Here is a 26913-nt window from a genome sequence, read left to right as displayed (position 1 = left end):
GATAAACACAACAAGTTCTCCATAAGGAAACAGAAATACCTAACTTTAGAAAACAGCTCATGACCTAAAATGTCACGTTCTACTCACCTTTTCAGGGAAAGGTTGGCATCTGACGACACCAAAGTATGCACACACATTTGACATTTTTTCTCCATAAGAACAGTGACAGATGCTGAACACTTGAATTATGTCTCAACTACAAACTGGGGGAGATTAAAGAAGCACCTGGAACTAAACACCTTCACTGCAGACGAGCTGGACAAGCACCTTGTCTTGAAGTGCTTCGTTGTGCCTGTAGACGTACATCGGCGTGTCGTTAGCAGACGGGCTGGTTTCCCCACCCTGCCGTTCTTTACTTGTCTCTTTATCCTCCTCGGAGATCAGGTCATTGTAGGAGGCCACGCAGAGATCATGGTCCTGGAGGGACACGGGGTATCGGAGTGAGGCTCTCTCAATCCGCACGGAGCGTCTAACTGGAGTGAAGAAGCGGACCTCCTGGCCGTTGACCCGTGTCGCTTCCCTCTGTTGGCTTGGATGGCCTCTGAAGGAAAAGAAAGGCTAAATATCAATCCGAATTGTCAACTTCATCCAGTCTCCGGCCATTAACACTCTAACCTGGGACAGCTGTGGGAGCTACTCTGGACTTTCCTATAAGCAGAGCACAATGAGAACGTCCTTCTTCACGCATCTCTCACTCATCGTCTCAAATACAAATATTGGAATATATGTTAGTATGTAAATTCAATACAAACTCTTCCTGTGAGTGGTTAATGCATGTGTAGATATATCACACAGCAAAGGCTCAACTGAGTGCGTCACTTGACGAAGCTGTGACAGTCAAAGAATTAGCAGGTTCATTCAGGCTATTCTTCAGCTCTGGATCACTAACAAATGTGAGTTGCTCCACTCAACAAATGGAAAATGCTAAATGTATAGTTGCTAGAAGTTGTAATAATGACTCAAACATACCCAGGAGTTGCTGTGATCTTGTATTTGACTACAGATGAATCTCCTTTCTCCCCACATATGAGGGCTCTGACAGGTTTAGGAGTCATCATCGGGTTGTTGATATTCTCAGGAGTGCTTTCACCTTCTTCGGATGCTGACAAAAACACGAAAATCCGAGTTAAAGTCATTTAAACAATTTATCATTGCAAGAATTAGCATTTTCTTTAGATTTCACTGTTGAAACTACAAAATCAATTAAAACTAGGGTTTGCTTAACTTAGTATCAGTTTCTTAAAATAAAAATAACTTACTGTGATCAGGAGCAAATGAAACAATGTCAACGGTGAAATGTCAAACGAAAACATGGACAAAAATGAAATTTATCAATATAACGCCTTGCCTAATTTTTGACAAGGAACAGTGGCTCTTGTTCTGTTGCTGGTACAGGGAGGCCCCATAAAAGATTCAGGGATTTGACCCTCATACAAAAAATGCCTGCTAGTGTGCAACAGAATGTGCAGTGTAAGCACTGCAATACAGTTCTTTCACATTATCTTAATGGTATGAAACCCCTGTGGTTACTACAACTACCTTGGATGTCGTCCTTTTTCTTCAGAATCTCGAACACCACGGTCCGCAGCTCATCCACTGGCTAGAATAAAATATAAGGGTAGGGGCAAACCAGGGGAAAAAGAAGAAGTTGTTAGTTTTATACTCCAATACAACCTGAAGAATGAGTGTGTTGGTGTAAATTAAGCTGTCAGCGACAATATAAAACCTTAAGCATGCAGCAAAGGATCAATCAATGATCTATATTAAAACTGCAGTTTTCCACACATTAGTCCTACATGTGTGGCTACTTCTCCCTTTCTCTCCCTCTAGTTTCTCCCCCTTGTCCTCTTTTCACTCAGGCTTCTCCCTGCTGGACCATCACCCATCCTGGAACCCCTCTCTCTCTCCTGGCTGTTGGTGCCTTGCTCCAGATGTTTGGCTCTGGACCTCTGTCCTCCATGAGATTCAGCCTCTCCTCTTGTTTCTCTCTCTTTCTCACTCTGTGTAAGTGTATGTTTCTTTTCTATCTCTGTGTATTGTGCGCTTGAGCTTTGTTCTTGTGCGTTTGTGATTTTACTATGTTGGTCTATTCTGTAACATCTATTGAATGTTAGTCCATCCTGAGAGAGGGACCCCTGCTCTATTGCTCCATTTTTTTCCCCCATCAGCATAGTATTTTTGGGAGGGAGCTTTTCCTCATCTGAATTGAGGGTGTGGTATGCTGTACGGATTGCAAAGTCCCTAAAGGCACATTTGTTTTTTGCAAATGGGGTTGTAGATAAACAAGCAGAATTACCGCCTTGTGACGTAAGATTCCAGTGAATAATTTCAAGCGAGGAAAAGGCTGTCTTCATTTAGAGACTGTTTTTCCAGAGGAGGACAGAGGACTGATAGAGAGCTTCATCACATGGTGCAACGACAATCACCCGAAGCTCGATATCAGCAAAACCAATGAGCTTGTGCTGGACTGCAATGCTTCAAATGTGGATGTTTGTACAAAGAAGCTGCAAATTGTTAAAGGTGGATGTTTCACACACATCCTCAATCCAGCAGCACAGAAGATCCATACAATGAGCACAGTTTTGAGGTGGGCGGTATGGGAGTAGACCGGTTTCGGCACCGTGACTTGTGTCACATCCTGTCACAACATGGATATTGCAATACCGTCATGACTGTGTCAAATATTTAAAATAATGTGGTCTACTGTGGCTGCGATAACATGCAGGTACTGGTTACCGGTGGAATTTGGCAGCAGCATGATTCGCAGCTAATGTGGGAAGAAGCATGAGAATGAATCACATTACATTTACTAATTGACCTACAGTATGGCACAGGTTACTTCTTTCAAAACACAAATGGGTCTGTGCATCATCTTTATTCCTATTTGGAGCCAATAAACACATTTACTTTTTAGAATCTTTTTTCTTTCCTAAGATATGTTCCCTTATGTTGTTAATGGAGTGAAAAGGGGTAGAATCATTGGGTGGCGTATCACTGGGATGTAATCCCATGATATCATACCATCATTGTAAATCATTCTTGAATCCAAGTGAACATGTGAATGTTTGATTAAATTCCCTCTAGGCGTTCCTGAGATTGAGCTCACAAGAATGGGATGGTAGAACTAACCAGAAAACACAATGCCTCCGGCCACGGCTATCGCTGGCACGGACAAGTAATAACACCAGTGATGTCCGTGGCTAATCCAATGAATTAAACACATGATGATTCAAAGTATTTCACCACACTGAAGCAAATGCAATACTACCTGAAGCCAGGTCTGTTCACTGATTTGCAAAAATCACCCTCAACAGCCCTAATCAACAACATAACTTCAATATAAAACATTTCTACAGTTTGAATATCATGAATGTCTTACTTCCAACACAACACCAACAGCCTCCTCAAACATGGGCAGGACATCCAGGTTGCCCTCTTGCTCCATCAGGCGGGCCTGACAGATCCAGTATTTGGCAAACTTCTGGGACACTGCTGGCAGCCGTGAGAGAACCTCCTTCACCTGGTCTGGAGGGCAACCCTATGGGTGCGAAGCAGGCTAATTCATACACTGAAAGAAAGGGCATCACTCTGCTCCAACCAAAGTGAATCACATCTGAAACATCCCCCCTTCACAATTATCCAGTTATCCAATTTTTTTCTACTTTTTCAAAACTGACAATCCTAAAACGACATACATCTCGCACAGTGATTGGCCAGGTATGCAGAAAAAAAGTAAAATGCGTTGGAACTCTCTGACACTCTCACACAGCTATTTCTGTTACTCACAGGTACAACACTATGAATTCCTCCCAGGAGAGATTTTGTAAGTCTGCATATTTAAACTTCTATCATAACAGGCCATCAAGTTTGGCAATTGAGAACAATTCCCTCACTCAGGTAGACATACCTCTCCAAGCAATTTGATGCAGTCAGCCAGAGATCTGTCCACAGCACAGATGAGGGCATGGGCATCGTCCTCCTGCTTCATGGTGGCCCAGAAAGGCTGGGGTATGGCCACAGTGTGTCTGACCTGAGGTTTCACAGGCATTGGGGGACGCTTGTAGGAAATACCTTTGGCTTCCCTCCATTCCCGTAGTTTTTTCCTTGAGACCAAATAATAGAGCAGTGGGTTTAGCTTTAAGTCAACATTTATTTTTTCTTTTTACTGACAGGAAAAGTGGGGAGAGGAAGTGGAATGACATAGGTCCTAGAACAAACAGGGGTTGATACCTTTTACATTTTAATCTGGATAAGCAGCTCTCAGTTTACACTTCAAGAGACAGACCAACCTTTAGGAAAATCATCTCCTTGCTTCAAACAACGAGTGTGTAGGATTTAGTGATATCTAGCAGTGAGGTTGTAGATCGCAACCAACTAAATACCCCTCGCCTAATCCTCCCCTACGGTGGCCACTAAAAACGCAAAAGGTCTACTCTAGAAACAGTGTTTGGTTTGTCCATTCTGGGCTACTGTAACATACCGAAACATGGCAGTGCAACATGGTGGACTATGTGGAAGAGGATCTGCTCCCTCTGTAGATCTAAAGAGCTCATTCTAAGCTAAAGAACATAAAGCCATTCTTATTTTCAGGTCATTATACACTAATGAAAACATAACTTTGAAAATTCCATTTCTGCCAATGGATCTGATCTGAGCCTTTTGCATATTGATGTGAATCATTCATATTTTTCACCATACAGATTCCCAATCTGATATTCAGACTATTCCTCTAGCTGTACAAGGACACTTAACTCAAAGTGACTATCTGTTATGAAAACATATGCAGAATTTCCAGTTTGTTATCATAAGAGACCATCTGTCATTGCATCTGTTGATGTAAATTGTTTGGTGAAACCAGTCCTGTCCACCCACACAGATTCAATCATCACCAACTAGAGTGGTATTGAACCAAGACAGCATAGGCTGTGCGAATGCAGAGATCTGACATATTACCCTGCATGCTTCAACTATTTCAACTCCCAGAACACTTAAATTATCTTATCAGGTAATATTTCACTGTCTTCACCCGTTGTCTTTGGCTTAGATCAAAACTAGGCATCGACTGCTAAGTAAGATTCCTTTTCTTCTCTTCTTGGCTGAATTCAAAGTCATGCTATATCATAGTTTTATACTTTACATTTACTGGAAGTTGTTCTGTTCTACTTACATTCTTTCCTCCTGGGCAGCGCTCAGTTTCTTTTGCTGAGTCTGGGGAATGACCTTGACTGGGGCCTTTGTCGTCTTCATCTCCATGGCCTTGCCTGTAAGGTTGATGGTCCTGGTTGGCCGTGGCAATGTCTGTGACATCACTGGAGCACCTGTTCTTTTTCTATCTGTTTGTGGACGTGGACCATTTGATGAACTGTGTGCCTTTTTGATATCTGTCTCTTTACATGTCTTGGTTTTCCCTTCCAGCTCAGCCACAGCAGGTTGCGTAACCCTGCTGACCACCTTGGAACTCCACCTGCTCACTGGCCCCGAGGACATTCGAGAGGCGACTTTGCACGATTGGCCATTTTTCTCCCCTTCACCCGCAGACCTCAGCTTTGTGGATCTGTCTGTGGGCTGTCCAGCTGATTTATTGGCTTCTGACATCCCTACTCTCCCCTGTGGCTTAATAGGTGCTGCTGTGAACTTGGAGGAGCTGGATGTTGATTTCAGTCCACTTGATAGCTGACTCTTACAAGCTGGCTGAGAATGTTTACCCACAAGTGGTTTAGAATTAGATTTCTTCTGATCTTGAACTTGAATCACAGCTCTTGCAGTTGAAGAAACAGTTGTTCTCTTATTAACAGGGTTGTTTAGAGCAGTGGTAGGTAATGCTTTCCTCTGAGCCACGGGAGACCTCTTGGAAACAGACAGTGATGACAAAGTGCTGGACCGCACCTTGTTACCAACTGAAATTCTTGCGGAGCCAATGGTGTCTATTAAGTTTCGACTTTGACTGTTTCTTGGCTGAGTCACTGCAGGAATGAGTCCTGTTTTAGTTTTGACGAGAGGGCCGAGACTCATCCGGACACTAACTGTCTTCATTGGACAGGACCAGGCAGCATTTGATCTACTACTGAATCTGCTGTTGGATTTTGTCACGCATGCAGGAGCTGCATTTGAAGGGGCTCTGCCTGAAGTTTGTATTCCTGTGTTTTGCTGCTTTTTGAGTTGGCTGACTGCATTCAGGTTGGATTTAGAAGACACAGGATTAAGTTTTGGCAATGCTGGGCCATTGGCCGCAGACGAACGATTAGTCAGAATGCAGCCTTTTACGTTTACTTTTTTATTGACACCAAACACTCTTTTGCCAGGGTGTATTGAGGATTGAGCAGCCACAGTTGGAACTTTTGTGCGTTCATGGCTGAACATGTCAGCTGGAACCTTGTTTTCTTTCCCAGTAACAACCTGTGAAAACAAAAATGATTTGAAACTGACAACTCTGAATCATAGGCCATATGAAAGCTTTGTTTAGTGACTATAACTGCAATACAGTCTGATTATCACGGCAACACAGCACCACAACAAATTAACACTCACGTCATTCACTCTTTTTAAAATTCTGTTGGGTTTTGCTTCATTACCTGTGCAAATACAGGTTGCTACTCACCTTTAGTGCAGGTGTCACAGGATTCTTTACCTGATGGTCATCACGGAGGTATGGCCTGAGAAGTAAAATTTATTGAGTTAATTTACCCTTCATTCAAAAAAGAAAAAAAAACAACCATAAAACCCACTGACACAATGAGTTGTCATGCAGAGAATTTATGTTCTTACTTGGAGTTGGGCTGTTTCAGCTTTACTTTTGCTGCAAGGAATTCCATCAGCTTCTGCTTACGCAGCTCTGTGACAGGAAATAACAAAGGAATTCAGCAATGGTCCTATGAATGCCTTTATACTACATTAAGCACAACCATGAATTCCATCTTAAAGACTCATAGTTTGGGTCTGATCTAAAATCATTTCTAATTATTAAACGCTCATATCCACCCACATACTATATGGTTGCTCTGAATAATTGTGTCTGTGTATATAAATGCAGATTTCCTTACAACCCCAATTCCAAAAAAGTTCGGCCACTGTGTGAAACGTAAACAACACAGAATGCAATCATTTGCAAACAAACTGTGTTTATCGACAACAGTTTTACAAAGTGCTCCCAAGTAATGTCCTCCATGCAATCATGTGTTCACAAAGTGGTAACTTTGCTCCATCCTTGCTTGTGAACGACTGAGCCTTTCCAGAATGCCCCTTTCATACCCAATCATGATACTATCACCTCTTGATCCTGTCCTAACTTGTTTGAAATGTGTAACTGCATAAAATTCAGAATAAGCATATATTTACAAAAGACAATGAAGTTGATGAGATAAAACATTCAATATATTGTCTTTGTACTGTTTTCAATTAAGTATATGACAAAAGGATTAGCAAATTTTCACATTTTATGTTTTACACAGCATGCCTACTTTTTTTTAGAACCAGGGCTGGGTACATTAAAAGATTTTAAACCTCCGTTTAGGTTGACTTTGGGCCAAAAAAAAAAAAAAAAAAAAAAGGAAAGAACAAAAAAATCAAAAAATAATTTACAAATACAGTTTGCTTGTTGTAGCCCACACTTGAACTTCAGTTCAGTTCCCCATACTAGATGTGACACACAGAAAATAAACAAAAAGTGGACGTGGATGTGACTTCTTAAGTGTCTGAATAACTGAGTAGAATATTCCACAGAAGCTTAGTGACATCTGGCTGCAGGTTGGTGATACATTTATACTCATGCAGAAAATCAAAATTTAGAAAAGTGACTGCACATTAGAGCTTAAACGAATCGTCAGTTAATTGATTAGTTGATCAACTCACAATCGACAATAGTTGTGATTGCTGATTAATTGTTTGAATAATTCGCGACCTAAAATTCATTGTCTCTATCTTCTGCAATGTCAATGTTTGCTGCTATAATATGAAACAAAAATCATATCCTTCAGTTTGGGATTTTGTTCACTATTTTCTGACAGTTTATATTATCAGTATAGAAAATGGTGAAGGGAATAATCTTTGATCAAATAACTATTTACATTAAATATTCGGGCGTATTTCATGCATGGCAGCGCATGTTTTCAACCAATGAACATTCACACCTCGTATGTTTAAAGATAACATTACCAAACGAGAAGTGTGGGGAAATAATTCATTATTTGCGCTTCATTCATAATTAACGACACTGTCATCACTGGCGTGTAATGATCATTCTCAAAGTAACATTGTGAAGATCAATGAAAAATCTGGCAGGCGAAATAGCTTTACGGCATTGTTCATCCCGGTCTACAGTTGATCTTTGGTCAGGCAAGCGCAGTCTGCCGAGGGGAGCCCATACTGGATACTTGTGTTACGGTTAATCAGCCCAACCTGATTAACGTTAATGTAAAGTCTCTTCTGGTGGCCTGTCTGACACACATTTAATGTTACCAAACCAGTACCATAACGTTAATGTTTGTAGTTAGAAATGAAAACATCTGTTCACCGTTCCTAACATGTAACGTTCGCGATATAGCATGCTATAGCGAACAAATGGTAGCTAACGCTAGCTTTAAATAACTTAGCTAGCTTTATGCAATTAAATAAGTTCGCTAACCTTTTCTGGAAAGTATCGGTACGGTCTCTCCTTCCTCCATCTCTATTAAGTTTCTTCTGTCGACTTTATCACGATTTATGCTAAAAATGGCTCGCTGTCGGTAGACTTGGTGGTTTACAGCACGTTAAAGTTACTCCATAACAACAGAGCTTCCGGTTTTCAAATTGCCGGGAGTGGACGCCTCCTCTTCTCTGATTGGACGATTTGAAATTTCGAAAAGCACCACGCATGCGCAGAATCTTTGTGCGGATTGGGGCAGAGAATGTAAACAACAATTGCATAGAAGCAGCATTTTCTTATGGATACACAAGTCCTAAAATATTTAAGAGATGTGATGCGGGGAAAAATTCTGTCAGAATTTCAAGAAACATACGGATTGAGGCCTGGGTAAGCTAAATTCTGCTGAAGTTGGCAGTTGTCAACATCAGGAGTCATCAATAAAATGTTTCCCTGTGAAATGTGGTGGAGTCCAAGTATAATGTAACATAAAATGAAAATACTCAAGTGAATTATAAGTACTTCTAAACTAAATTTATATTATTGTACAGATTTAGTAATCAATATTCATTGATTAATTTAATTTCACCTTTATTTTACCACAAATGTTCCCACTGAGATTCAACATCTCTTTCAATTGAGTTTTGGCTAAGATAGCTGCATAAAAGTTTCTCATACATGCTTGGGTAGGAGGTGAGAATTGGGTGAGGATTTCATCCCAGTACCTAACAGCAGTCAGGGTACCATTGGCTCAGGGCCCATGGAGGTCTGCGCTTCCCCAGACCACCACTGACCCACCACCAAACTGGTCATGCTGGACAATGTTACAAGCAGCATAACGTTCACTACAGCGTCTCCAGGCTCTTTGACACCTGCCACATGTACTCAGTGTAAACTTGCTTTCACCTGTGAAGAGAACGGGGCACCGTTGGCGGACCTGCCGATTCTGGTGTTCTCTGCTGAATGCCAGTCGAGCTGCATGGTGCTGGGCTGTGAGCACAGGTCCCACTAGAGGACGCTGGGCCCTCATGCTAGACTGTCCTGGGAGACACAGCAAACCTTCTTGCAACCACACATATGGATGTGTCATCCTGGAGGAGCTGGACTACCTGTGCAACCTGACTGGGCTGCAGATACCACCTCATGCTAGCAGCAGTGACAAGGACACTAACAGAACTCAAAACTAGAGAAGAATCAGTCAGGAAGGGTGAGGAGAAAGCAATTGTCTGTGACGACCACATGCAAAACCATTCCCTCTTTGGGGGTGGTATTGATTTTGCCTCTCCATTGCACCTGTTGTCACTTTCATTTGCACCAAAGCAGGTGTAACTGAGTCACAATCACTTGTGCTTCCTAAATGGACAGATTGGTATCCCTGAAGTTTAACTGACTCTGTGTTATACTGTGATGATTAAGTGTTCCCTTAATTTTTTGAGCATTGTATAAATATCACGTAAGACCGTCACTGTAGCAGTGACAGAATCTTTTTTTTTTTTTTTTTTTTTTTAACCACACAAGTCAATGAGAATGCTGTCTCTAGATAAAAAACTCCTTTAAACTTCAGGTATTTTACCACTGTCACTGAAAACTAGGGACCATTAGGATTATTAAAATGCTGGGATACATGTTGGTTTTGGGGGCATCTGTGTGCACATTAAACACAAATCCAAGTACTAAAAGTTAGAAAGGCTTTATTTAACATTCATAGCATGTCATTTAAATAACTGTTAGTAAATAGATTTCCAAATAAATATATATATCAAGATGATACATAAATAGATAAATAAATTAATAGATAAAAATCATTATCAGTATCTCATGTCATTCAGCACAATAAATACATAGTTGTTCACCAGATAGCACAATGGTGCCATCTTGTGGTGGTACTAGTCAATGTCAATACATTAGGTATTCACTTTCTGTTTCGAAATACTACTGATTCAGTAGTTAACTCTGACGCTGGATGTTGAAGGTTCTGTGCCGTCTGGCGCTCTCCAGGCACATTTCCACCGGCTTGTTATTTTCCTCTGCTGTGCTGATGTACCAGTCGTTGTACGGGACAGACACAAGGGTGCTGACGTTCAGCCCGGTGTCGTGTTTGTAGAAGAGAAACCGCACCATGTCGCTATCCGAGCTGATCTTCTTCAGACTTTCTTTGTCCTCCACCGTCTGAGGTGTGAAAAGATAAATGTCATAAAGTGTGGCTATCACACAAAGTACTAGCTTATATCAAAAGTCAATTATTTCTATAAGTGTGCAGTGTATCTTCCAGATGATAACAATTTAAATGGCCAGGTAAGTTTAGTTTTCCCTGGGCTACCTTTGAGAAATGTGGGACGTGCGATTAAGTTTACCCTTTAACAGTTCTATGAAGGCTCTTGTCTTTATGTGAGATTCATGTAATGAGTCATGAATTTTACCTCCAGATGCAAGGTTGGCTCCTCACCATCCTTGTGGCATGACAGGTAGAGATTTGTGTCCTTGATGCCCAGAACCACAGTTCTGGCCTCAACGCTGGGCGCAGGGTGCACATACGTCGACATGTTGAGGTGAACTGCGGAGAAGAACAGAGGAAACAGGTTCATTTTAATGGAAGCTGAAAGACAACATCAGCCTCCGTCCTCAGACAAACGCTGCCTTCTATGCATTTCACTAAAAGCATCTGAATTTATGCAACAGGGAAAGAGACACGATCAAACTTGTGTGATTTTAAAGTTATTATGCTGCATGCATTTGAGGTTAAAATCTGTATCCAAATCATTAAAGCAGGAGTGACACCAGAGGAATGATGGACGTTTCCAGAAGAACTAAAAGAAAACCTGTCATCTCTAAATGAAAATGTCTACCATGACCCTTAGAATGATTTTCTAACCATCCAGGGTTCATATATTTATTCTACAACACAGGTTTACACAATGAAATTTAAGTGTCACTCCCTTTGTATTACTCACAACCTGATCTAACTGTCACATGCAATTACCTTTGCAGCTGTCAGTGCCTCCCTGCAGCAACACTGCATGGAGCTCCATGCTGTTTGGGACCAAAACTAAGCTCCTCTTTTCGCTGTCGGTCACGCTGCACACGTGCTCGGCCATCCTGCTGTACTGAAGCGATGGAGCTGAGCGGCACTCGAACACAGTTTGCTCTAAGGGAAAAAGAGGCAGGCCTGATTAGTTATGATTTTCATCTTCTTTTACTGAGAGAGATCAGCCACAGACGTGGTCCCTTCCTGCACAAGTGAGTCTTCCTGCTGTTTTACAACTTTATCACCACAGAGCAGATATTATATCATGGTCATTTTAGATTATGGAACAGTTAAAGTTGTGCCAAACAAACCATTAATACAACTGCACATCAGTTAAAGGAAACACAATGTGGTTATTAAGAACAAAGTGCGTAATGTCCCATTTTAGCGACATCAGCCACTGACAGTCAGCCACTGATAAGAGCTCTGAGCAGAACTCTTATCAGGCCAAACAAGTGAAAAAAGTGTGGGTGGATGTGTAGGGGCTTAAATCGCAGGTGTTAAATCACAGGTGTTACGGTTAGTTGGTTTGGTTTCCAGTTACAGAAAATGCTCAGCAAATAGTTCACCGCATCAGAAAGTCAGTTCCCACAGTTCTTTACAGGGAGGACTCAGATGGCAGCATTTTTATATCTATTCACAAATTCAGTAGCCTTTTAGAAATGTTTAAATGTGACCAACACAGAGAACAGTCCTGTAAGGGCTTTCCAAGCGACAGTGTGGGAATAAAGTCTCGCCTGTGTGATTACCTTCCACTATGCTCTCCAGCATGATGTCGAGCAGGTTTTCGTCTCTGAACTCGGTGCTCAGCAGTGACTCTGACCTGCTGCCCTTCAGCCTCTCCGTGGCAATGATGAGGTTGACCATGCGCTTCATTGTCATTGGATGATGGGTAATCTCCAATTCCAGTCCCGTGGGCATCTTGGGGCTCCACATCTGGCTCACGTTGCACTTCATCTCGGATTCCATCTTTTTATGAACTGAGAGAGTTCTGCAGCAAGACACAAAGTATAGTAAAGTTTATTAGCTTTTATCATTTTTTTTACATTTTCCTTAAATATAATCATTTACCCTTTGACTCTCTGTTGCAAAGGCGACACAACATCTCTGCAGTGATTTATGACTCTTGACTCTATCAGCACATGACTATAAGGCACTTTACACTAGTACTGAATGTGATGGAGATCAAAAACACACAATGATCTTGAAATGGTGCCATATTTTACATGTAGCAGCCTATAAAGAGTTTCATCTGACAGCAACAGACTGAACCCTCAAGCAATTTCCAATGACACAGCAGGCAGCATTAAAAGAAGCTGTCCTGTCGTCACATTCAAGCCCTGACAACACTCACTGGTACCGATTAAAGTGCCCCAAAGCAAAGCAAAGCTGCTCTTTAAAATCTGCTCCAGAAAAAAAAAAAAAAGAAGCACAAACTCTGTCAAAGAAAGTCAATTTACCTGTTAAGGTCAGTAGATTAGAAGATGCTCTAGTGTGTCTGGTTAAGTTCCCAGTAGTTCTCCTGTCAGTGTTGTTCTGCCTGTCTGTGCTGTCCTGCTGGGTTTTATACACACTCACCACAGTCACTGAGGGAATTTTCCCTCCCAGACAGGAAGTTGGTCTTCACCGCTGCGCTCACTGTAATCCACTGTGATGATGAAATACCGTACTTACACACTGAGGCCATACACAAGAACAAATAAGCTAAAAGAAGAATTCCTCAGATTTGGTCACGATTGACAGCACTGACCCAGTTCCTGCTCTTGTCAATCACTGGGTCATCATTAAATTTTATAATGTGCTGTTTTTTTCAGAGTCTGGTGGCCGTGAGTGAGTGAGATTCAAAGCAACAGTTTGATATTTGGCAAAATAAGATTGTTGTCTTTGTGGTGGAGAGTTAAATCTAGGTGAGATTAATTGACACTAATCGAAGCATACTTCCAAAAACATCCAACCAGTGGAGGCGCGCTGCACTTTAGAGGGAATACTTCAGCACATTACCTGTCCAGCCAATCAGATTTAAATTCATTTAAATTCTTTTCAGCATGAACGTGTGGCTGTACCCTATTAAATGCTGAGTAGAAGATGAGTGAAGCATCAACCACCGGCGTCACGAGATGTTTAAACAATGTAAAGGAAGCATCCTGCACCCCTCAGTTGATGCAGTATTCAAACGTAAAGGCTCTAATAATACTATGACTGCTAATCAGAGATGTTCACAAGTCTTTTTTTGCAAGTCCAAGTCAAGTCTCAAGTCTCTAAAAAATAAATCTCTCATGTCTCTTCTTGTTTTAATGAGCCCTCTATCATCTGCTGCTATTCGGTCTACTAAGAATACTGCACAGCTATATCTAAGAAATTCAAAGCATCTACTGTATTATTATCCCTCCCTCATCTATTAGCATAAAGTATCAGTACTGATTAGTTGTTTGTTATATGATCACTTTAAACAGGGGACTGCAATGCAATATGAAGAAAACACACAATGAATGATTTCCTGTAAAGGAAACTGTATTCTTCCAACAAGAACATACAGTTACATAATATCTTGGCCCCTATTGTGCAGGCCGACAATAGGGGCCCAGTCAAAGGCATTGTAGGCATTGTTGGAATGTAGATGAATAAGGTTACCCAATAAACGTCATGTTAACGCCGCTCCATGCAAATAAGTGTGACAAGCATACTAACATTCACTCATCTATTCAAATATTCAGTTACAAAGCTGGTAGCAAGCTAAGTTAAACATAGCTGATGCTGAGCTAAACATGTTTGCTAACCATCCATATGCGCTAATGTGACTGATCCGGGTGAGTTTTTAGGTGCCTGATAACATTTGATGTGGTTGATCCAGCATCCTTAATCTTGGTACCGCAGACTTTGCGGTCAGCGCTTCTTTTAAAAAAAAGGAGGGAATGACTTTAAGCTTGTCAGACGTTTCCCCAATGTTAATATGCCAAAAAAAAAAAGAAAAAGGAAAAAAGAAAAAATAATGATTGTTCACGAGTCCCAAAACACAAGTCCGAGTCGACTCTGAAGTCTTTTGAGCACGAGTCCAAGTCAAGTCTGAAGTCTCTCTGTGTGCGACTTAAGCTCGAGTCCCCATCTCTGCTGCTAATAATAATAAGAATAATACAGTAATATAATACAGTAATAATTATTTCTTGAACTATTATTGAAGATGCATTGTGATTACTTATGACTGACTAAAAGTTGCTTTGTCATATGAAAGTTCACCATATGAAATGCTAAACTTTCTTATCTGTTCTTTCCTCTCTGTCCACGTCTTTGACCGGGGCCTTTGTGGCGCTGGGATTCCTCTCATGTGAAAAAATTTCCACTAGCCATTGAAGACTTGCTTGCTGTTCAGAGTTGCATAACAGCGGATGAGTCTGATATTTCATCACTTCCCCATGGAGCTGTGATGCAGGGGGAGCTACGTCACTGACACTTCTTTGGTTGGATTCAACCTATAATTCATGAGATAATATACACTATTTATGAAATTATACACTGAGCATGTATAACACAATGATGTCTGACCAAACTATCTTTCTTTTATGTTTAAAAGTGGGTCTAAACTGTAGAGAGACAGAGATATCTCAGAATCTGAGCAGGTTTCTGTTAATAAATAATAATAAACTCTACTGCTGCTGATCTTCAGTTGTGTTTTTTTTTTATCCATCATTGCACATTTGATTACATTCAATTTACTCTATTTCACCAGGAAATACACACTGCATTAATACTGCTTTCAAGGGTTGTATTGGACATTTTGTGAGCTGCAGTTAAACTCTTGGAGTTTCATATTTGAATCCAAATTGCATGACCAGGAAAATATGGATGTTTGAGCTCATTTTTGAAGAAAAATATATTCACATATGTGTGTCCACTCAGAGGGAATAAATACAGACTACACCAAATATGGACGACATGTTCCCACAAACATTCTTAAAAAAAATGTCTTTCCAATATTGGCGTGAACCAGAAAACAAAAGACCATTTTTACAGCAACCTCTGTTCAATCTGAAGTGACATTTGTCAAAAAAGTTGACCACATTTAAGAAAACATTTTGGGAGATACACTTAGACGCTTTCTGGCAGAGAGAGCAGGTGGACTCTCTCTCATTTGAGCTATTTCACTTTATTCTTCCGAAACACTTGAAATGCCCCTGTTTTTTTATGTGTAAGCTCATTTCTCTGTGCTATTTTTAAGTGCTGTTCCTGCAAAATTGTCTTGCTTTTGGGTCATGTGGAGTCCACAGCTTACTTCTGCTCTTCATAGTGAAAAAATAATGTCAAAGCAATGTCTGTCAAACTTCCATTGTTAGAAATGTTTATTTCTATATGATCAAACTTGTTTGTGACATTGAAGCAAAAGCTGTGAAATCAGGACCGTCTTGTCTTGATCACAACATCTGACCATCCAGCGCCGCCTGATCAATGGAAAAGTGGTGGAAATATTTGATTTGTCTGGAGCTGAGGTAGGTGTGTGTGTGTGTGTGTGTGTGTGTGTGTGTGTGTGTGTGCGTGTGTGTGTGTGTGTGTGTGTGTGTGTCCTCATTAAATTCAATAGATGGGTGTGTTGTAATCATGTTGTTGCTCTTCCTCTGTGTGAATGAATCACCCTCGTTTAATTGCTGCTGACGTTTTCGTCCCTGTTGGCATCAGGCAATGGGGATTGTTTCAGTGTGGGGGCAGCACTTTCACATCCCGTTAAGACTTATTTTTTTATTAAATCTGAGGAAATGAGCAAAATGACACAATGGAGTTAGTGTAATTTAAAAATCTATGAAGTTGTGTTATACTTGCTGTTATGCTAAACTATAAAAAAAAAAAAAAAACCTCAGAGTCCACGTAACCACCACTTAAAAGCAACGACATTCAGCATTTGCATCGATTGAACCGTCAAGAAGAGATAATTTGAATTTCATCCTGGGAGGGGGCAGAATCCAGAGGCCCCTTATTCTGAGAAGAATATGAAGTCACACTTGAAAAAACTTAACATAAAAGTCTAGTATACAAAATAATAATAATCAGTTACCACAACCAAGGACTTTCTTATTGGATGGAGGTTTTAGTTCACTTTGGGGGAAAAAAAAAAACCCTGAATAGTCCAAAGTTTGAACACAGCAGAATCATCTAACTGACGCTTCATCAAGTCATTGCTAAACAGTAAAAAGTAATGAAGGCTAAATCAGCAGATCCTCTCACACACTGTAAGCATAAACATAAACCTTTGAGCGTCATCTCCTCGGTCTTCATTGCATGTGCATTACTAACGCACATCATGGAAAAGTGCTCTTAACATTAAATACATACGGTTTACTTCTTTATGTGTGCTTAAAGACACTAACAGAGTATATTTCACAGATTTCCTGACTTTCTGGATTTCCTGTTTTGTTTTTGTTTTATTAGCAACAAAGTGTAGACAAGCCTTATTCAACACATTGACAGTCAAATATGTCTTCATAGGAGAAATTATAATTTTTGACAAGCAATACTGTCCGTATACTAATAAGCACTTAGAAATGGCTACAGTACAATGTTATAAACCGTTCATTAAATGTTTATATACTGTGATGTAAATGCTCAATAAGGGGACTTAAAGAAAACACAGAGTGACATCGACATTTATTTTTTATTTATAAATATATCAATAAAGACAATTTAATCAGTTTTTTGAGGTGCATGTGAGAATGATATGAGAATCTTGCCTACAATAAAAGATTTAAAAGGAGTTTTAAAGGATAGTACTGTTACAGTTACTCAAGGCCTGTACTTTACTACAATTTTAAGGCACGTGGACTTTGAGTATTTTGATCGTCTGCTATTTCTATTGCACTACATTCCTGAGAGAAATACTGTACTCTTTACTCCATCACGTGGATGCAATGCACAAAATGCAATGTATTATTATCAATTAAACTGTGTATAAAGTAGTTCAATTTGTTACACCTCAACCAACAACAACATTGAAGTGCTTCTTACATGTTGATGCATGAGTACTAATAATCCAATGATGTAACGCAATGACTGAGGGCACTTCACTGTCTAATGCATACTTTGCATTTGGAGCTCTCCATGGATTGTGATGTAGCACTTTTACTTGTAAAAATTCATCTCTGCGCTGAGGTATTGCTCAATATTTCTCCGCTGTGACCATATGAATGGTTTCAGGTAAGACCACAGTAAAGCCTTTGGAACTGGAGGGTGTTGGTTCTCTGCTGAGCGCTCTGGGTGGATGTAATTTAATACAATTGAAAACAATGTAATGAGAGGCCATTCAATAAAACACTCCCAGCCAAACTCCTCTTTCTCTGTCTTCTAACGGCAGGTTTCTACGTCAGACTCGCCCCAGTTCAACAGACAAAAGAAAGTTTCATCAGATCCGGTCTCATTAGATACAGTAATGTGGTTGCACACACTGTATCTCCTCATCCATCTTTTTTCCTCCTCCGGCGTCTACTTGATACCTGCGGGACCAGTTTGACAAACAAAATTCCCAGTGATGCAACAGGACTTGAGCAGCAGCTTTCAGGTTTGCCAAGTTCAATCCTCAAGTCATTTCTCAAAACTGAATTAAACTTCCTCGTCCACATCCGACCCACATGTGCGTGTCCTCCAAACCTGCTACACTGGCAGCAATAAACAATAGGCAGGTGTGTCATCATCATCTGTCGTTCTCTTTTTGCATGTGAGCAGCTCATGATTGACTGGCCCGCAGATGAATAAATACTGCTTCAAAGAATTTTACACACTAGCAAGGAAAGAGGAAGGAAAGATACGAGAGAATTTCTCACTGTGACTCAAAATACAGTTTAAATAACTAAATACGATACAGCATTAAGTCCATTGAGACTAAGGGGCCCTGAAGCCAACAAAACACAGGAAAAGATAATTCAAACATAGAGCTGGAAACATCAATGAATCAGTTTAACAGTTAAAGTTAAATAAGTCTACATTTAATTCATTTTATCCTTTGATTTTTCTTTGGCAAACGCATTTTATTTTTCATCTCCTTAGTATTTTTGCGACCTTTGGGGGGGTCGTGGCACACATCTAATCATTTATCTTGTCCATTTTCCACAACACAGGTCGAGCTTTCCTCATGCCTCCGGACTGATATCGTTTCATTACAAAAAAACCCTGAAGTCCGTTGCAAGTCAACAGAAACACTTCAAATTGCATTGTATGAGGAGAGCCGGGGACATCGAAGTTAAAATAATAATTAAAAAAAAGATCAAAATGTTCAAATCAAATCAAATGTTCCGCATGAACATGGGATATTATATTTATGGTACGTTAATGAAGATGTCTAAAATAGATTGAAGCACAGATAATTAAACACAAGAATATCAAAGAGTTAACCAACTGTGCAATATTTCTCATAATAATAATGATGGTTACTTTAGCAACTTCTGTATATCTGAAGTGCTTGCTTACACATTTGTATATTTATTTACTTCTCGTTGCTTTATTGTATGGTATTTAGTCATTATCAGGCAACAAGTGCCACTTTTTTATGTTTTCTGTGTGTGACTTTGTTCATATTCATCTTGAGGGATCAGAGCAAACCCAGACATTCACAAAGGTTCATAGAGAAATATATCTCAGGTTTATTAATAACTTTCTTCATTTTGAAAACTCATAAAGACAGAAATTATAAAACATTATTTACACCTTGTTTCTCTGTTGTTGTTCTTTAAGTTACAGCATGCCAGAGAGAATGAAGGACAATCAGTTTATTTCTTCCCCCGACGCCGGTCGCTCCATTCGCTCTGTTCCCAAATTAATATTCCATGACAAATAAAAAAAAGATAGTCGTTTACCACAATTACTGACAGTGTTCTGAGGTACAAAAAGACAACCAGACTTGATTCACAGGCATTCACACATACGACCACACATAACGAACCCAAACCCAGCACAATTTAAAACAGGAGGGGGTACACAGGCGCACGTTCCCACAACAATCTCAGCCATCAAAATCTACGAAATGAACAAAAAACAGTCCTTTGAAATGTGTGTGTGTGTGTGTGTGTGTGTGTGTGTGTGTGTGTCAAAAATAATTCAGGAATGAAAAAAAAAAAAAAATCCAGCACAGTCATTAAAAGATTAGTGAAGGCAACAGAACGGTGAGTCAGAGAGTTCCTGAAACCTTTTTGTTTCAGCCAAATGAAAAAAAGCTGTGTCACGTAAAAAAAGAGTCAGCGAACAAATGACTGATTATGAAACTCTGGTCCGTAACGGTCTTGCAACACAACTACTGAGCTGAAAACTTTGGCAAATTTCTGTATTTTGGGAAAATACCGCTTTTCCTTTGCTAAAGTGCTTCTACTTCTTTGACGGAGGAGTCTGGGGGAACGACGAGGAGCTAGAAACGGAGGCAGAAGCAGAGCTGCTGCGTGCAGAGGAAACTCCACTGGTTGAGTTATAAACATCAGTGGGTGGAAAGTACTTTCAAAATAAAGCCATTTTCTTTACTGTAAAAACAGCTTTTACTCACTGAAACGATTCAACACGTTGCTGGTGTTTTCTCTCCATGTTATTTAAGAAAAATGGGCGTCTACGACTGACCTGTGCAGGGAAATTTGAGCAGCTTTTAATAAACAACACTTGGTCAGCATTTAACAACACAGCCCATGATTGTGCAATGCAAGCATGTCCATCTACGACCTCGGCGCTCCATGAATTTCTCAACGGCTGAGTTACGAAGCGTTCCTAACATGAACGTGAAAGTAAAACAGCAGCAGGTGGTGTCTTTTGTGACTTCACAGTCTGCCTCAATTTACGCAATGCTGCTCAGAGGGCAAACCAGCGTTTCCACACACCACACGGCCACCAGCCAGGGGGACACGTGCAGGGTCACAAAAACACATTTTAAGATGTTAACTTGCAGATGGGTGACAGATTTAAGAAAAACAACAACAAAAAAAAAACTACCCCTAAGATATGTGTCAGGATCGCTATGTGAGTGCATAGCATAAGGAGTTAGCATGCTACCAGTCTCATGGGAGATGCAGTTTTTGAATGCTAACAACATACATGTATCTCAAACTGATGCTGTGCTCGAGCTTTACCAAACTGGACTGTCATTTGTCTTGAGGACACATCAAAAAGAATATTCAACCCCAAGAAAATGTTGCTGCTTTTCAAAATGAAAGCCAAAGGAAACAAAGCGGCTCCAGATGTTCGCTAACGAGCTCAGCTGATGTTCCAAACTCAGGCTAACTTCAGTAACTTGCAGGTCAGCTTTAGTGTTATCAGCTGCAAAGAAAACCACTGAGCGACACTGGGAGCGACAGCCGCCTGTGAAGAATCTGGTTTTTGCTTTATTATTTATTGTCATAAAAGGACCTTCACTTTAAAAAATAAACAATCATTATTAGGTCATAAAGTTGTTATTAGTAGTTGGATTCCACAATGAGCAGTGCATAGAGGGGCGTATGTTATTTCTCTTTAGACCATCTTTGCCATCACTTGCTTTCTTAATAATCTGTATTGCTTTGCCCACTGACGTTTAAACTCAACCAGTAATACGACTAAGAATCCAGACTGCTGTGATTTTAGTGTTGTGAAACTCACGCTGAAATATGATTAGTGTAATTGTGAACATTTTCCAATTAAAAAATAAATTAACTGGACAGTACCACAAGGCGTTGAATTGAGAGGCAAAATGGACCCCAGGCTCAAAGTGAAGTGTTTTTAAGGCAGCGTGAGGCACACTGTGTTACACCGCGGTGTGAAACAAGCTCGGACGGTCCCACAGCCTCCGTTGATCTTAAGAAAAGTGACCGTTTCATAAATTGGATGTCATTCAACAAATCCTCCAACGCTAACTGACAAAGCAACTTGGAGATAAACTGTTGCCATTCTGATGAAAAGACAGTAGACCAAGACAGCTCAGACCCACAATGCATCAGCCCACAAAACATGTGTAATAATTAAGAGTCTTGGTGTTCGATTCTTCTAACACACGACATAAAGACACAATTACTCACAAAATACCTTTTGCAAAAACAGTCTACTATCCCTTCAGGCCACTGGCTGCCTGCTTCAACAGCTATTCAAGTGTTAATGTGACACTCTGCATATGAGGTGAGAGTGAGCCAATTTTCTCGTTCTTTGCCAAAATATCCGTGACACTGAAGATTTCCCATGTACGAAAACCACAGGATGAAATTCCACAAAATAACCAGTCATTCCTATTCATCTGAAAACAGAAATGAAATCATTCTGTCAAGCTTTGGTTTCAGATCCTCGCTTAAAAATGGAAGCAAAAGCACTTCATCATTCCTCTTACAGGACAGGAGGATGTTTTGTTGGAGAATGAGCAGTATTTGCTCAGAAGAGAATGCCACATGACGAGCTGACAAGATATTTCAGTACAGCCAAAACAGTTCTTCAGTAGTTCCACTGAAACAAAACGTCAGTGTTGTTGATGGAGAATCTGATGCCGCTGATCTCAGAGAGCAGATCGGTGCCTTCTGAAACGAGCTGTTAAAATTCTACTTTTGGTGCACACACATCCCCTCAGTGTGTAACTCCTACTCCTGATGCCCTACGTTTCCCAGAATCCCTTTTCACAATGCGTACAGAGCAGATGGGAATTCGCTGGATTCACCTGTGATTTATGCACATTTAGTGGAACAAAACACGTAAGAGCGACTGACAGCACAGACGAGAGGAAACAAGAGAGCGAGGCTTACTAAAAACATGTTTCGTGTGGCTGCATTGCGTTCTGGTACATGTAGTTGTTAGTGTGGACAGCAGCCCTTTTACTCTGGTTTTAAAGGGACAGTTTGCCTCAAAATCAACTTTTTTTCCCTCTGTAGTGCAATTTATGAATCCATCCAATCATGCCGGGTTACTCGAGATACTCCACTGATGTTGCTGTGAGCAGTTTTCATGCAGGAACTATTTTCTTTCTACCAAACTACACCCACAAACTGTGTCACTGCACAGAGGGAAGAGTGGATTTACTCCTCTAACTTTAATGTGACATTGCTAGCTTGTGTAGATTAGCGTACAGCTAATCCATAACGCTAGCTAACATTGCAGCTCAGCCGAGGCCGCGCCATTAATATTTCCACCCGGTGCCGTCTCTCCTCCACCAGTAGATGCACGCTTCCTTCTGCGCAGTGATACGGTTGGTGGGTGTCGTTCCATGGAGGGAAAATAGTTCCAACATTAATCTGCTCTCAACATGGTTTGTGAGGAACCAGCTCGTGATTTCTGGAAAGACACATTGCTGTTGAGTTTTTCAAATGTATTGTTGCTCTCTAGTTTTAGTATATTCAAGTGAAAGCAGCCATATTTACGGCCAATACCTCCAGAACCCCGCAATAAATAGCGTTAAAGTATGAGCGAACTGTCCCTTTAAAAACAGAAGCCTGACGTGTCATTTACTTTTCATGTCAAGAAATAAAAAATAAAAAAATCCATGAACACCACAGTGACTCTGCTGGAAATCAGGCAAAGAAGAATCTGTCAAAAGACACAAAATTTATGAGTTTTAGGAAAGATGTTTCCTTCAAAATCTTCTCAGAAGGTACAGTAAAATATAACTGGAGTGTGTGTGCTGTGATAATCAGATAATATACAACATTGTTTCCCGTAAAACTGACAAAATTTGGCTGATGTCAGGGCTGAGCGGTGTGTGTTTGGCTGCACAAATACAAACAACAATAAATGTTAAGGTGTTCAGTGGGACCCCCCCCCCCCCCCATATCTGATTTACCAAAAGGGAAACTCAAACATAACCACTGAATGCAAAGGATCATTTAACAAGTAAAATCTCACAACGAGGCAAAGTCACACTTCCTGACCCCCCCACCCCCCACCCATTGACAATAATATATACACACACACACACACATCGAACTCAATAAATAAAGACTCAGATTTCTATAAGTACTTTCTTATCAGAATGTGATCAAGCTTCCCTCTTTTGGTTTCTGTTCCCACCAAGTCTGGTGATGGCCATTTTGGTCACATACATGCACAAACACACATACGCACAGTCCACCCTCGCTTATAAAGTAGGAAAGGAGACGCCACGTCGCAGCGCTCTCAAACGTCTTCCACCTCTGAGAAAACTCTTTCCTCCACGACCCTTCACGTCTTTTCACACGTGCTGTCGGTGGAGGCTAAAATCGGGCGGGGGGGGGACCAAAAGCTTTCACAGAGGGGAGGCCGTTTGAGAGCAGGGTGGCCACAGTTAACGTACCCTACACATTGAATTGAACACATTCATAATGATCATATTGATTGTCTTAATCACGATACAGACTGGCTGTCTATCGCTGCTAAATCTCTTAACAACTCTGGGATAAAGGCTCTGGGCTACTTACTGCTTCTATCAAGGAAACAAGAAGGAAAAAAATAGATGTATATCGAACCCACCCCAAACCCTCCCCCCAGCAAGAGTCAGTAGGAGTCTTGTGTGTCCGTCTCACACCGAATGCATCAATAAATATCTGGCTATAAATTTCTACGGAACATATATTACTTTGTTTGAACTCTGCTGACATGCTCGGGTCGTCTTTGTCTTCTAGCTGTATGGATGGTGAGGAGGGGATGCAGGCTGCTACACATGCGGCGGTGGGCTGGTTCGCGGCTTTGGACCACAGTTGCATGTATGTACTTCGGCAAAGAGGGAGGGGGAGGGGGGGAGGGCGGAGTCTCCCTGAGTCTCTGATTAGGGACAGTGAATTGGAAGGACACACACACACGCGCGCACACGCACATATAAAAACACACACACAGAGGAAGAAACTCGCCTGGGCGAGAGAGGGAGGAGCCTTCTGGTCCAGACAGTCAGGTCCTTCAGATCTTCGTCATCAGTTAATACGATAAGGAGCATGTGCACGCACACACGCACACACACACAGACACAGATACAGATCCTCATTTTTGGTGATGAACATCCTTAGATGAGTGTTAGGTTTGTCGCGAGTCCGTTTGTAATGGAAAATTGGACGTGGCAACTTCCCACAATACACTTTGGTATGTCTGCGTGTGTGTGCGTGTGTGCGTGTGTGCAGTTTGGTTAATCCTTGCATATTTACACAATATGCATGCACATGGCTTGTCTCTTTACACCTTGCCAGCTGTGCCAAGGCATGTGTCTGCATCCCCACCCTCTCTCTCTCTCTCTCACACACACACACACACAAACACACACAAACACTCCTCCCCCACTCAGCATACATTCGAGCGTAGTAGTGCATGCGTGCAAACAAAGTATGGAGGGAAGGGTGGGGGTGGGCATGGGGGGGGGGGTCAAATGCTGTTTTCCAATTGGCTGTGGTGGTTCGCTGTGTGTGGTGAGTTCTGCTCGTTGAGGAGGAGAAGCGTCGTCTCGTCCGGCCCGTTCTCCGTAGGGGTGGAGTCCGCTCCCAGGTCCGTGATGGTGGCGTTGACGGGGGGAGTGGTCTGATCCAGGCGAGCCATGTTGTGGCCGCTCTCGGGGGACTGGGGCGTGCTGTCCAGACGAGACGCCATCAGGCCGTTCTGGTACTGGGCCCGTGTGATCTAAAGGGAAGGAAGCAAAAACTGATCAAAACTGCTTTTATTGGTCGACCAGGTGATCAGTTTTTTAAAGCTTGTTGGCAGTCAAGGAACGCAAAGGAACGGTAACTTCTCAGGCTCCTTTTTCAAACTGTTTTTGAATTTTACCTTCACTGCATCTGCCATTTATATTGTTGTCACACCTGGTCTGTCATCCCCTATGCATTTGTTTGGGTACCATCACTGTTCCTGGTTTAAACTCACGTTCTAATTTATGTCAAAGATGAACAACCAACCTTGACAAACTGCAGGTCGGTGAGCGCTCGGACGTAGAAGTCGGGTGTGTACTGCTGCGAGGGGATGCTGTTGTTGAGCTGGCTGTTGCTGCCGCTGATGGAGAGCGAATCCGTCCGGTCGGCTCCGCTCAGAGAGGCTGTGCGGTTCAACCCGCTGAGGTGGGACGGCGAACGAAACTCTGCACATGCACACACACACACACACACACACACACACACACACACACACACACACACAGAAAAGGTTATTAAAAGCTCCTGTTAGCAATGAAAAGACAGAATTTGGTGTTAAAGATCTATCACGACCGTCCTGCACACGTACATGAAATGGGAAACAGCGTTTATCACTACAGAGCGCTGCGGCGGGGGCTTAACACTACTGTTTCAAGCCATTCGTGAATTAATGGCTCTACGATGCGAACACAGACCAACGGAAGACCTGGAGCGCACAAGATGCAGTGCAGCTTCAAATGCAAGTTAATATTAATGATATGAATTCAGACTAATTAGTGGCACACAAGGTACGGTGATGCACAAAATAACAACAGCAACGTCTAAACAAAAGTTAAATTGGTGAGTAAGAGAGACAGAGAGGGCTGGAAAAGGGGTTAATGTACGGTTATGACAAACAAACTCATAACCATCTACTGTACGTACCCTTTGTTTAACTTTCACAGCAGCAAAGTGGTGCCTCTCTCACACCCAAAGGCAGTGACACACAAAAATTTCCAATAGCATGACAAGCAGTGACTCAAGTTGTGTTTGTAGGGATGCTTCACGTCAACCAAACTTCACTCACTCACAAATTCACAAAGAATGTCACTGAATGTCGGCCAGCGGAGGATGCAAACTGACATGTGGCTCATTAACAGAGGTGGAAACAATGTCCGACACCATTATCTCTCAAAAGTAAAGTCAACTTCTTCAGGTTAGAGGAGGATTGCTTACTTTACTTCATCTGTGATCCAAATTAGCAAGTGACACGATCAAGTCAAAAACTTTAACTATGTGGAACTTTCAGTACTATGGAAAACACACAGTAATGCAAATGAATGAAAAGCTAACACTTCAACCCCCCATCTATTTTTGCATTTATGGGTTAAATGGGTCATAAATGCACCTTAACGTACTTAATTAATGATGCTAAAATATAGATGGAACAATATAAAGTCTGAGAACAAGAAGCTATAATTGTTGAAGAATACCACACATGAATGAACACTTAAAAATGTCCGCTTTCAACTATGTTATACTGTGTTTAACAATGCTTAGAAATACTGTGTTAAAGTGCGCTAGCATAAATAAACATGACCGTCCTGCCCTCAGGTGAGGGCAGGATTGCTGCATTTATTTTGTCTGTGAGCCAAATTCCCAGGTGAAAACATGTCCGAATAGGAGAGAAACTCATGTTTAACACCCGCAGGTCATATGTGGTAAATCCCAGACAGCTAATACTATGAAGT

At 41.3% G+C, this 26913-nt stretch overlaps 3 protein-coding genes across 4 annotated transcripts in view; all 3 read right to left on the bottom strand.

Moving 5' to 3' along the window:
• Positions 1–8744, bottom strand: ckap2l (cytoskeleton associated protein 2-like). The gene is made up of 9 exons (XM_076731399.1): positions 8621–8744; positions 6766–6832; positions 6599–6653; positions 5168–6396; positions 3908–4103; positions 3380–3538; positions 1540–1600; positions 970–1102; positions 1–541 (listed from the first exon to the last, which is right to left on the bottom strand). The coding sequence occupies exons 1-9, from the start codon at positions 8658–8660 to the stop codon at positions 232–234; spliced, it is 2250 nt and encodes a 749-aa protein (XP_076587514.1). The 5' UTR covers positions 8661–8744; the 3' UTR covers positions 1–231.
• Positions 8745–10454: 1710 nt separating this feature from the next.
• LOC143320836 (interleukin-1 beta-like) lies at positions 10455–13183 on the bottom strand. The gene is made up of 5 exons (XM_076730815.1): positions 13103–13183; positions 12392–12633; positions 11598–11762; positions 11038–11171; positions 10455–10786 (listed from the first exon to the last, which is right to left on the bottom strand). Exons 2-5 carry the CDS (start codon positions 12609–12611, stop codon positions 10565–10567), a joined length of 741 nt encoding a protein of 246 aa, XP_076586930.1. The 5' UTR covers positions 12612–12633; positions 13103–13183; the 3' UTR covers positions 10455–10564.
• A 6046-nt stretch (positions 13184–19229) lies between these two features.
• Positions 19230–26913, bottom strand: part of LOC143320617 (metal transporter CNNM4) — a 42136-nt gene continuing 34452 nt past the window's right edge. For both annotated transcript variants that reach the window (XM_076730437.1, XM_076730438.1), the window contains 2 exons: positions 25451–25629; positions 19230–25178 (listed from right to left, as the gene is read on the bottom strand). In XM_076730437.1, coding sequence (XP_076586552.1) covers positions 24927–25178; positions 25451–25629 — 431 coding nt within the window. In that variant the 3' untranslated portion in view covers positions 19230–24926. The remainder of the gene's footprint in view (positions 25179–25450; positions 25630–26913) is intronic.

This window comes from Chaetodon auriga, chromosome 5 (genome assembly GCF_051107435.1).
Source record: "Chaetodon auriga isolate fChaAug3 chromosome 5, fChaAug3.hap1, whole genome shotgun sequence".
Lineage (NCBI taxonomy): Eukaryota > Metazoa > Chordata > Actinopteri > Chaetodontiformes > Chaetodontidae > Chaetodon > Chaetodon auriga.
Note: the sequence above shows the minus strand (reverse complement) of the source record. Positions and strands in the feature narration are given on the sequence as shown.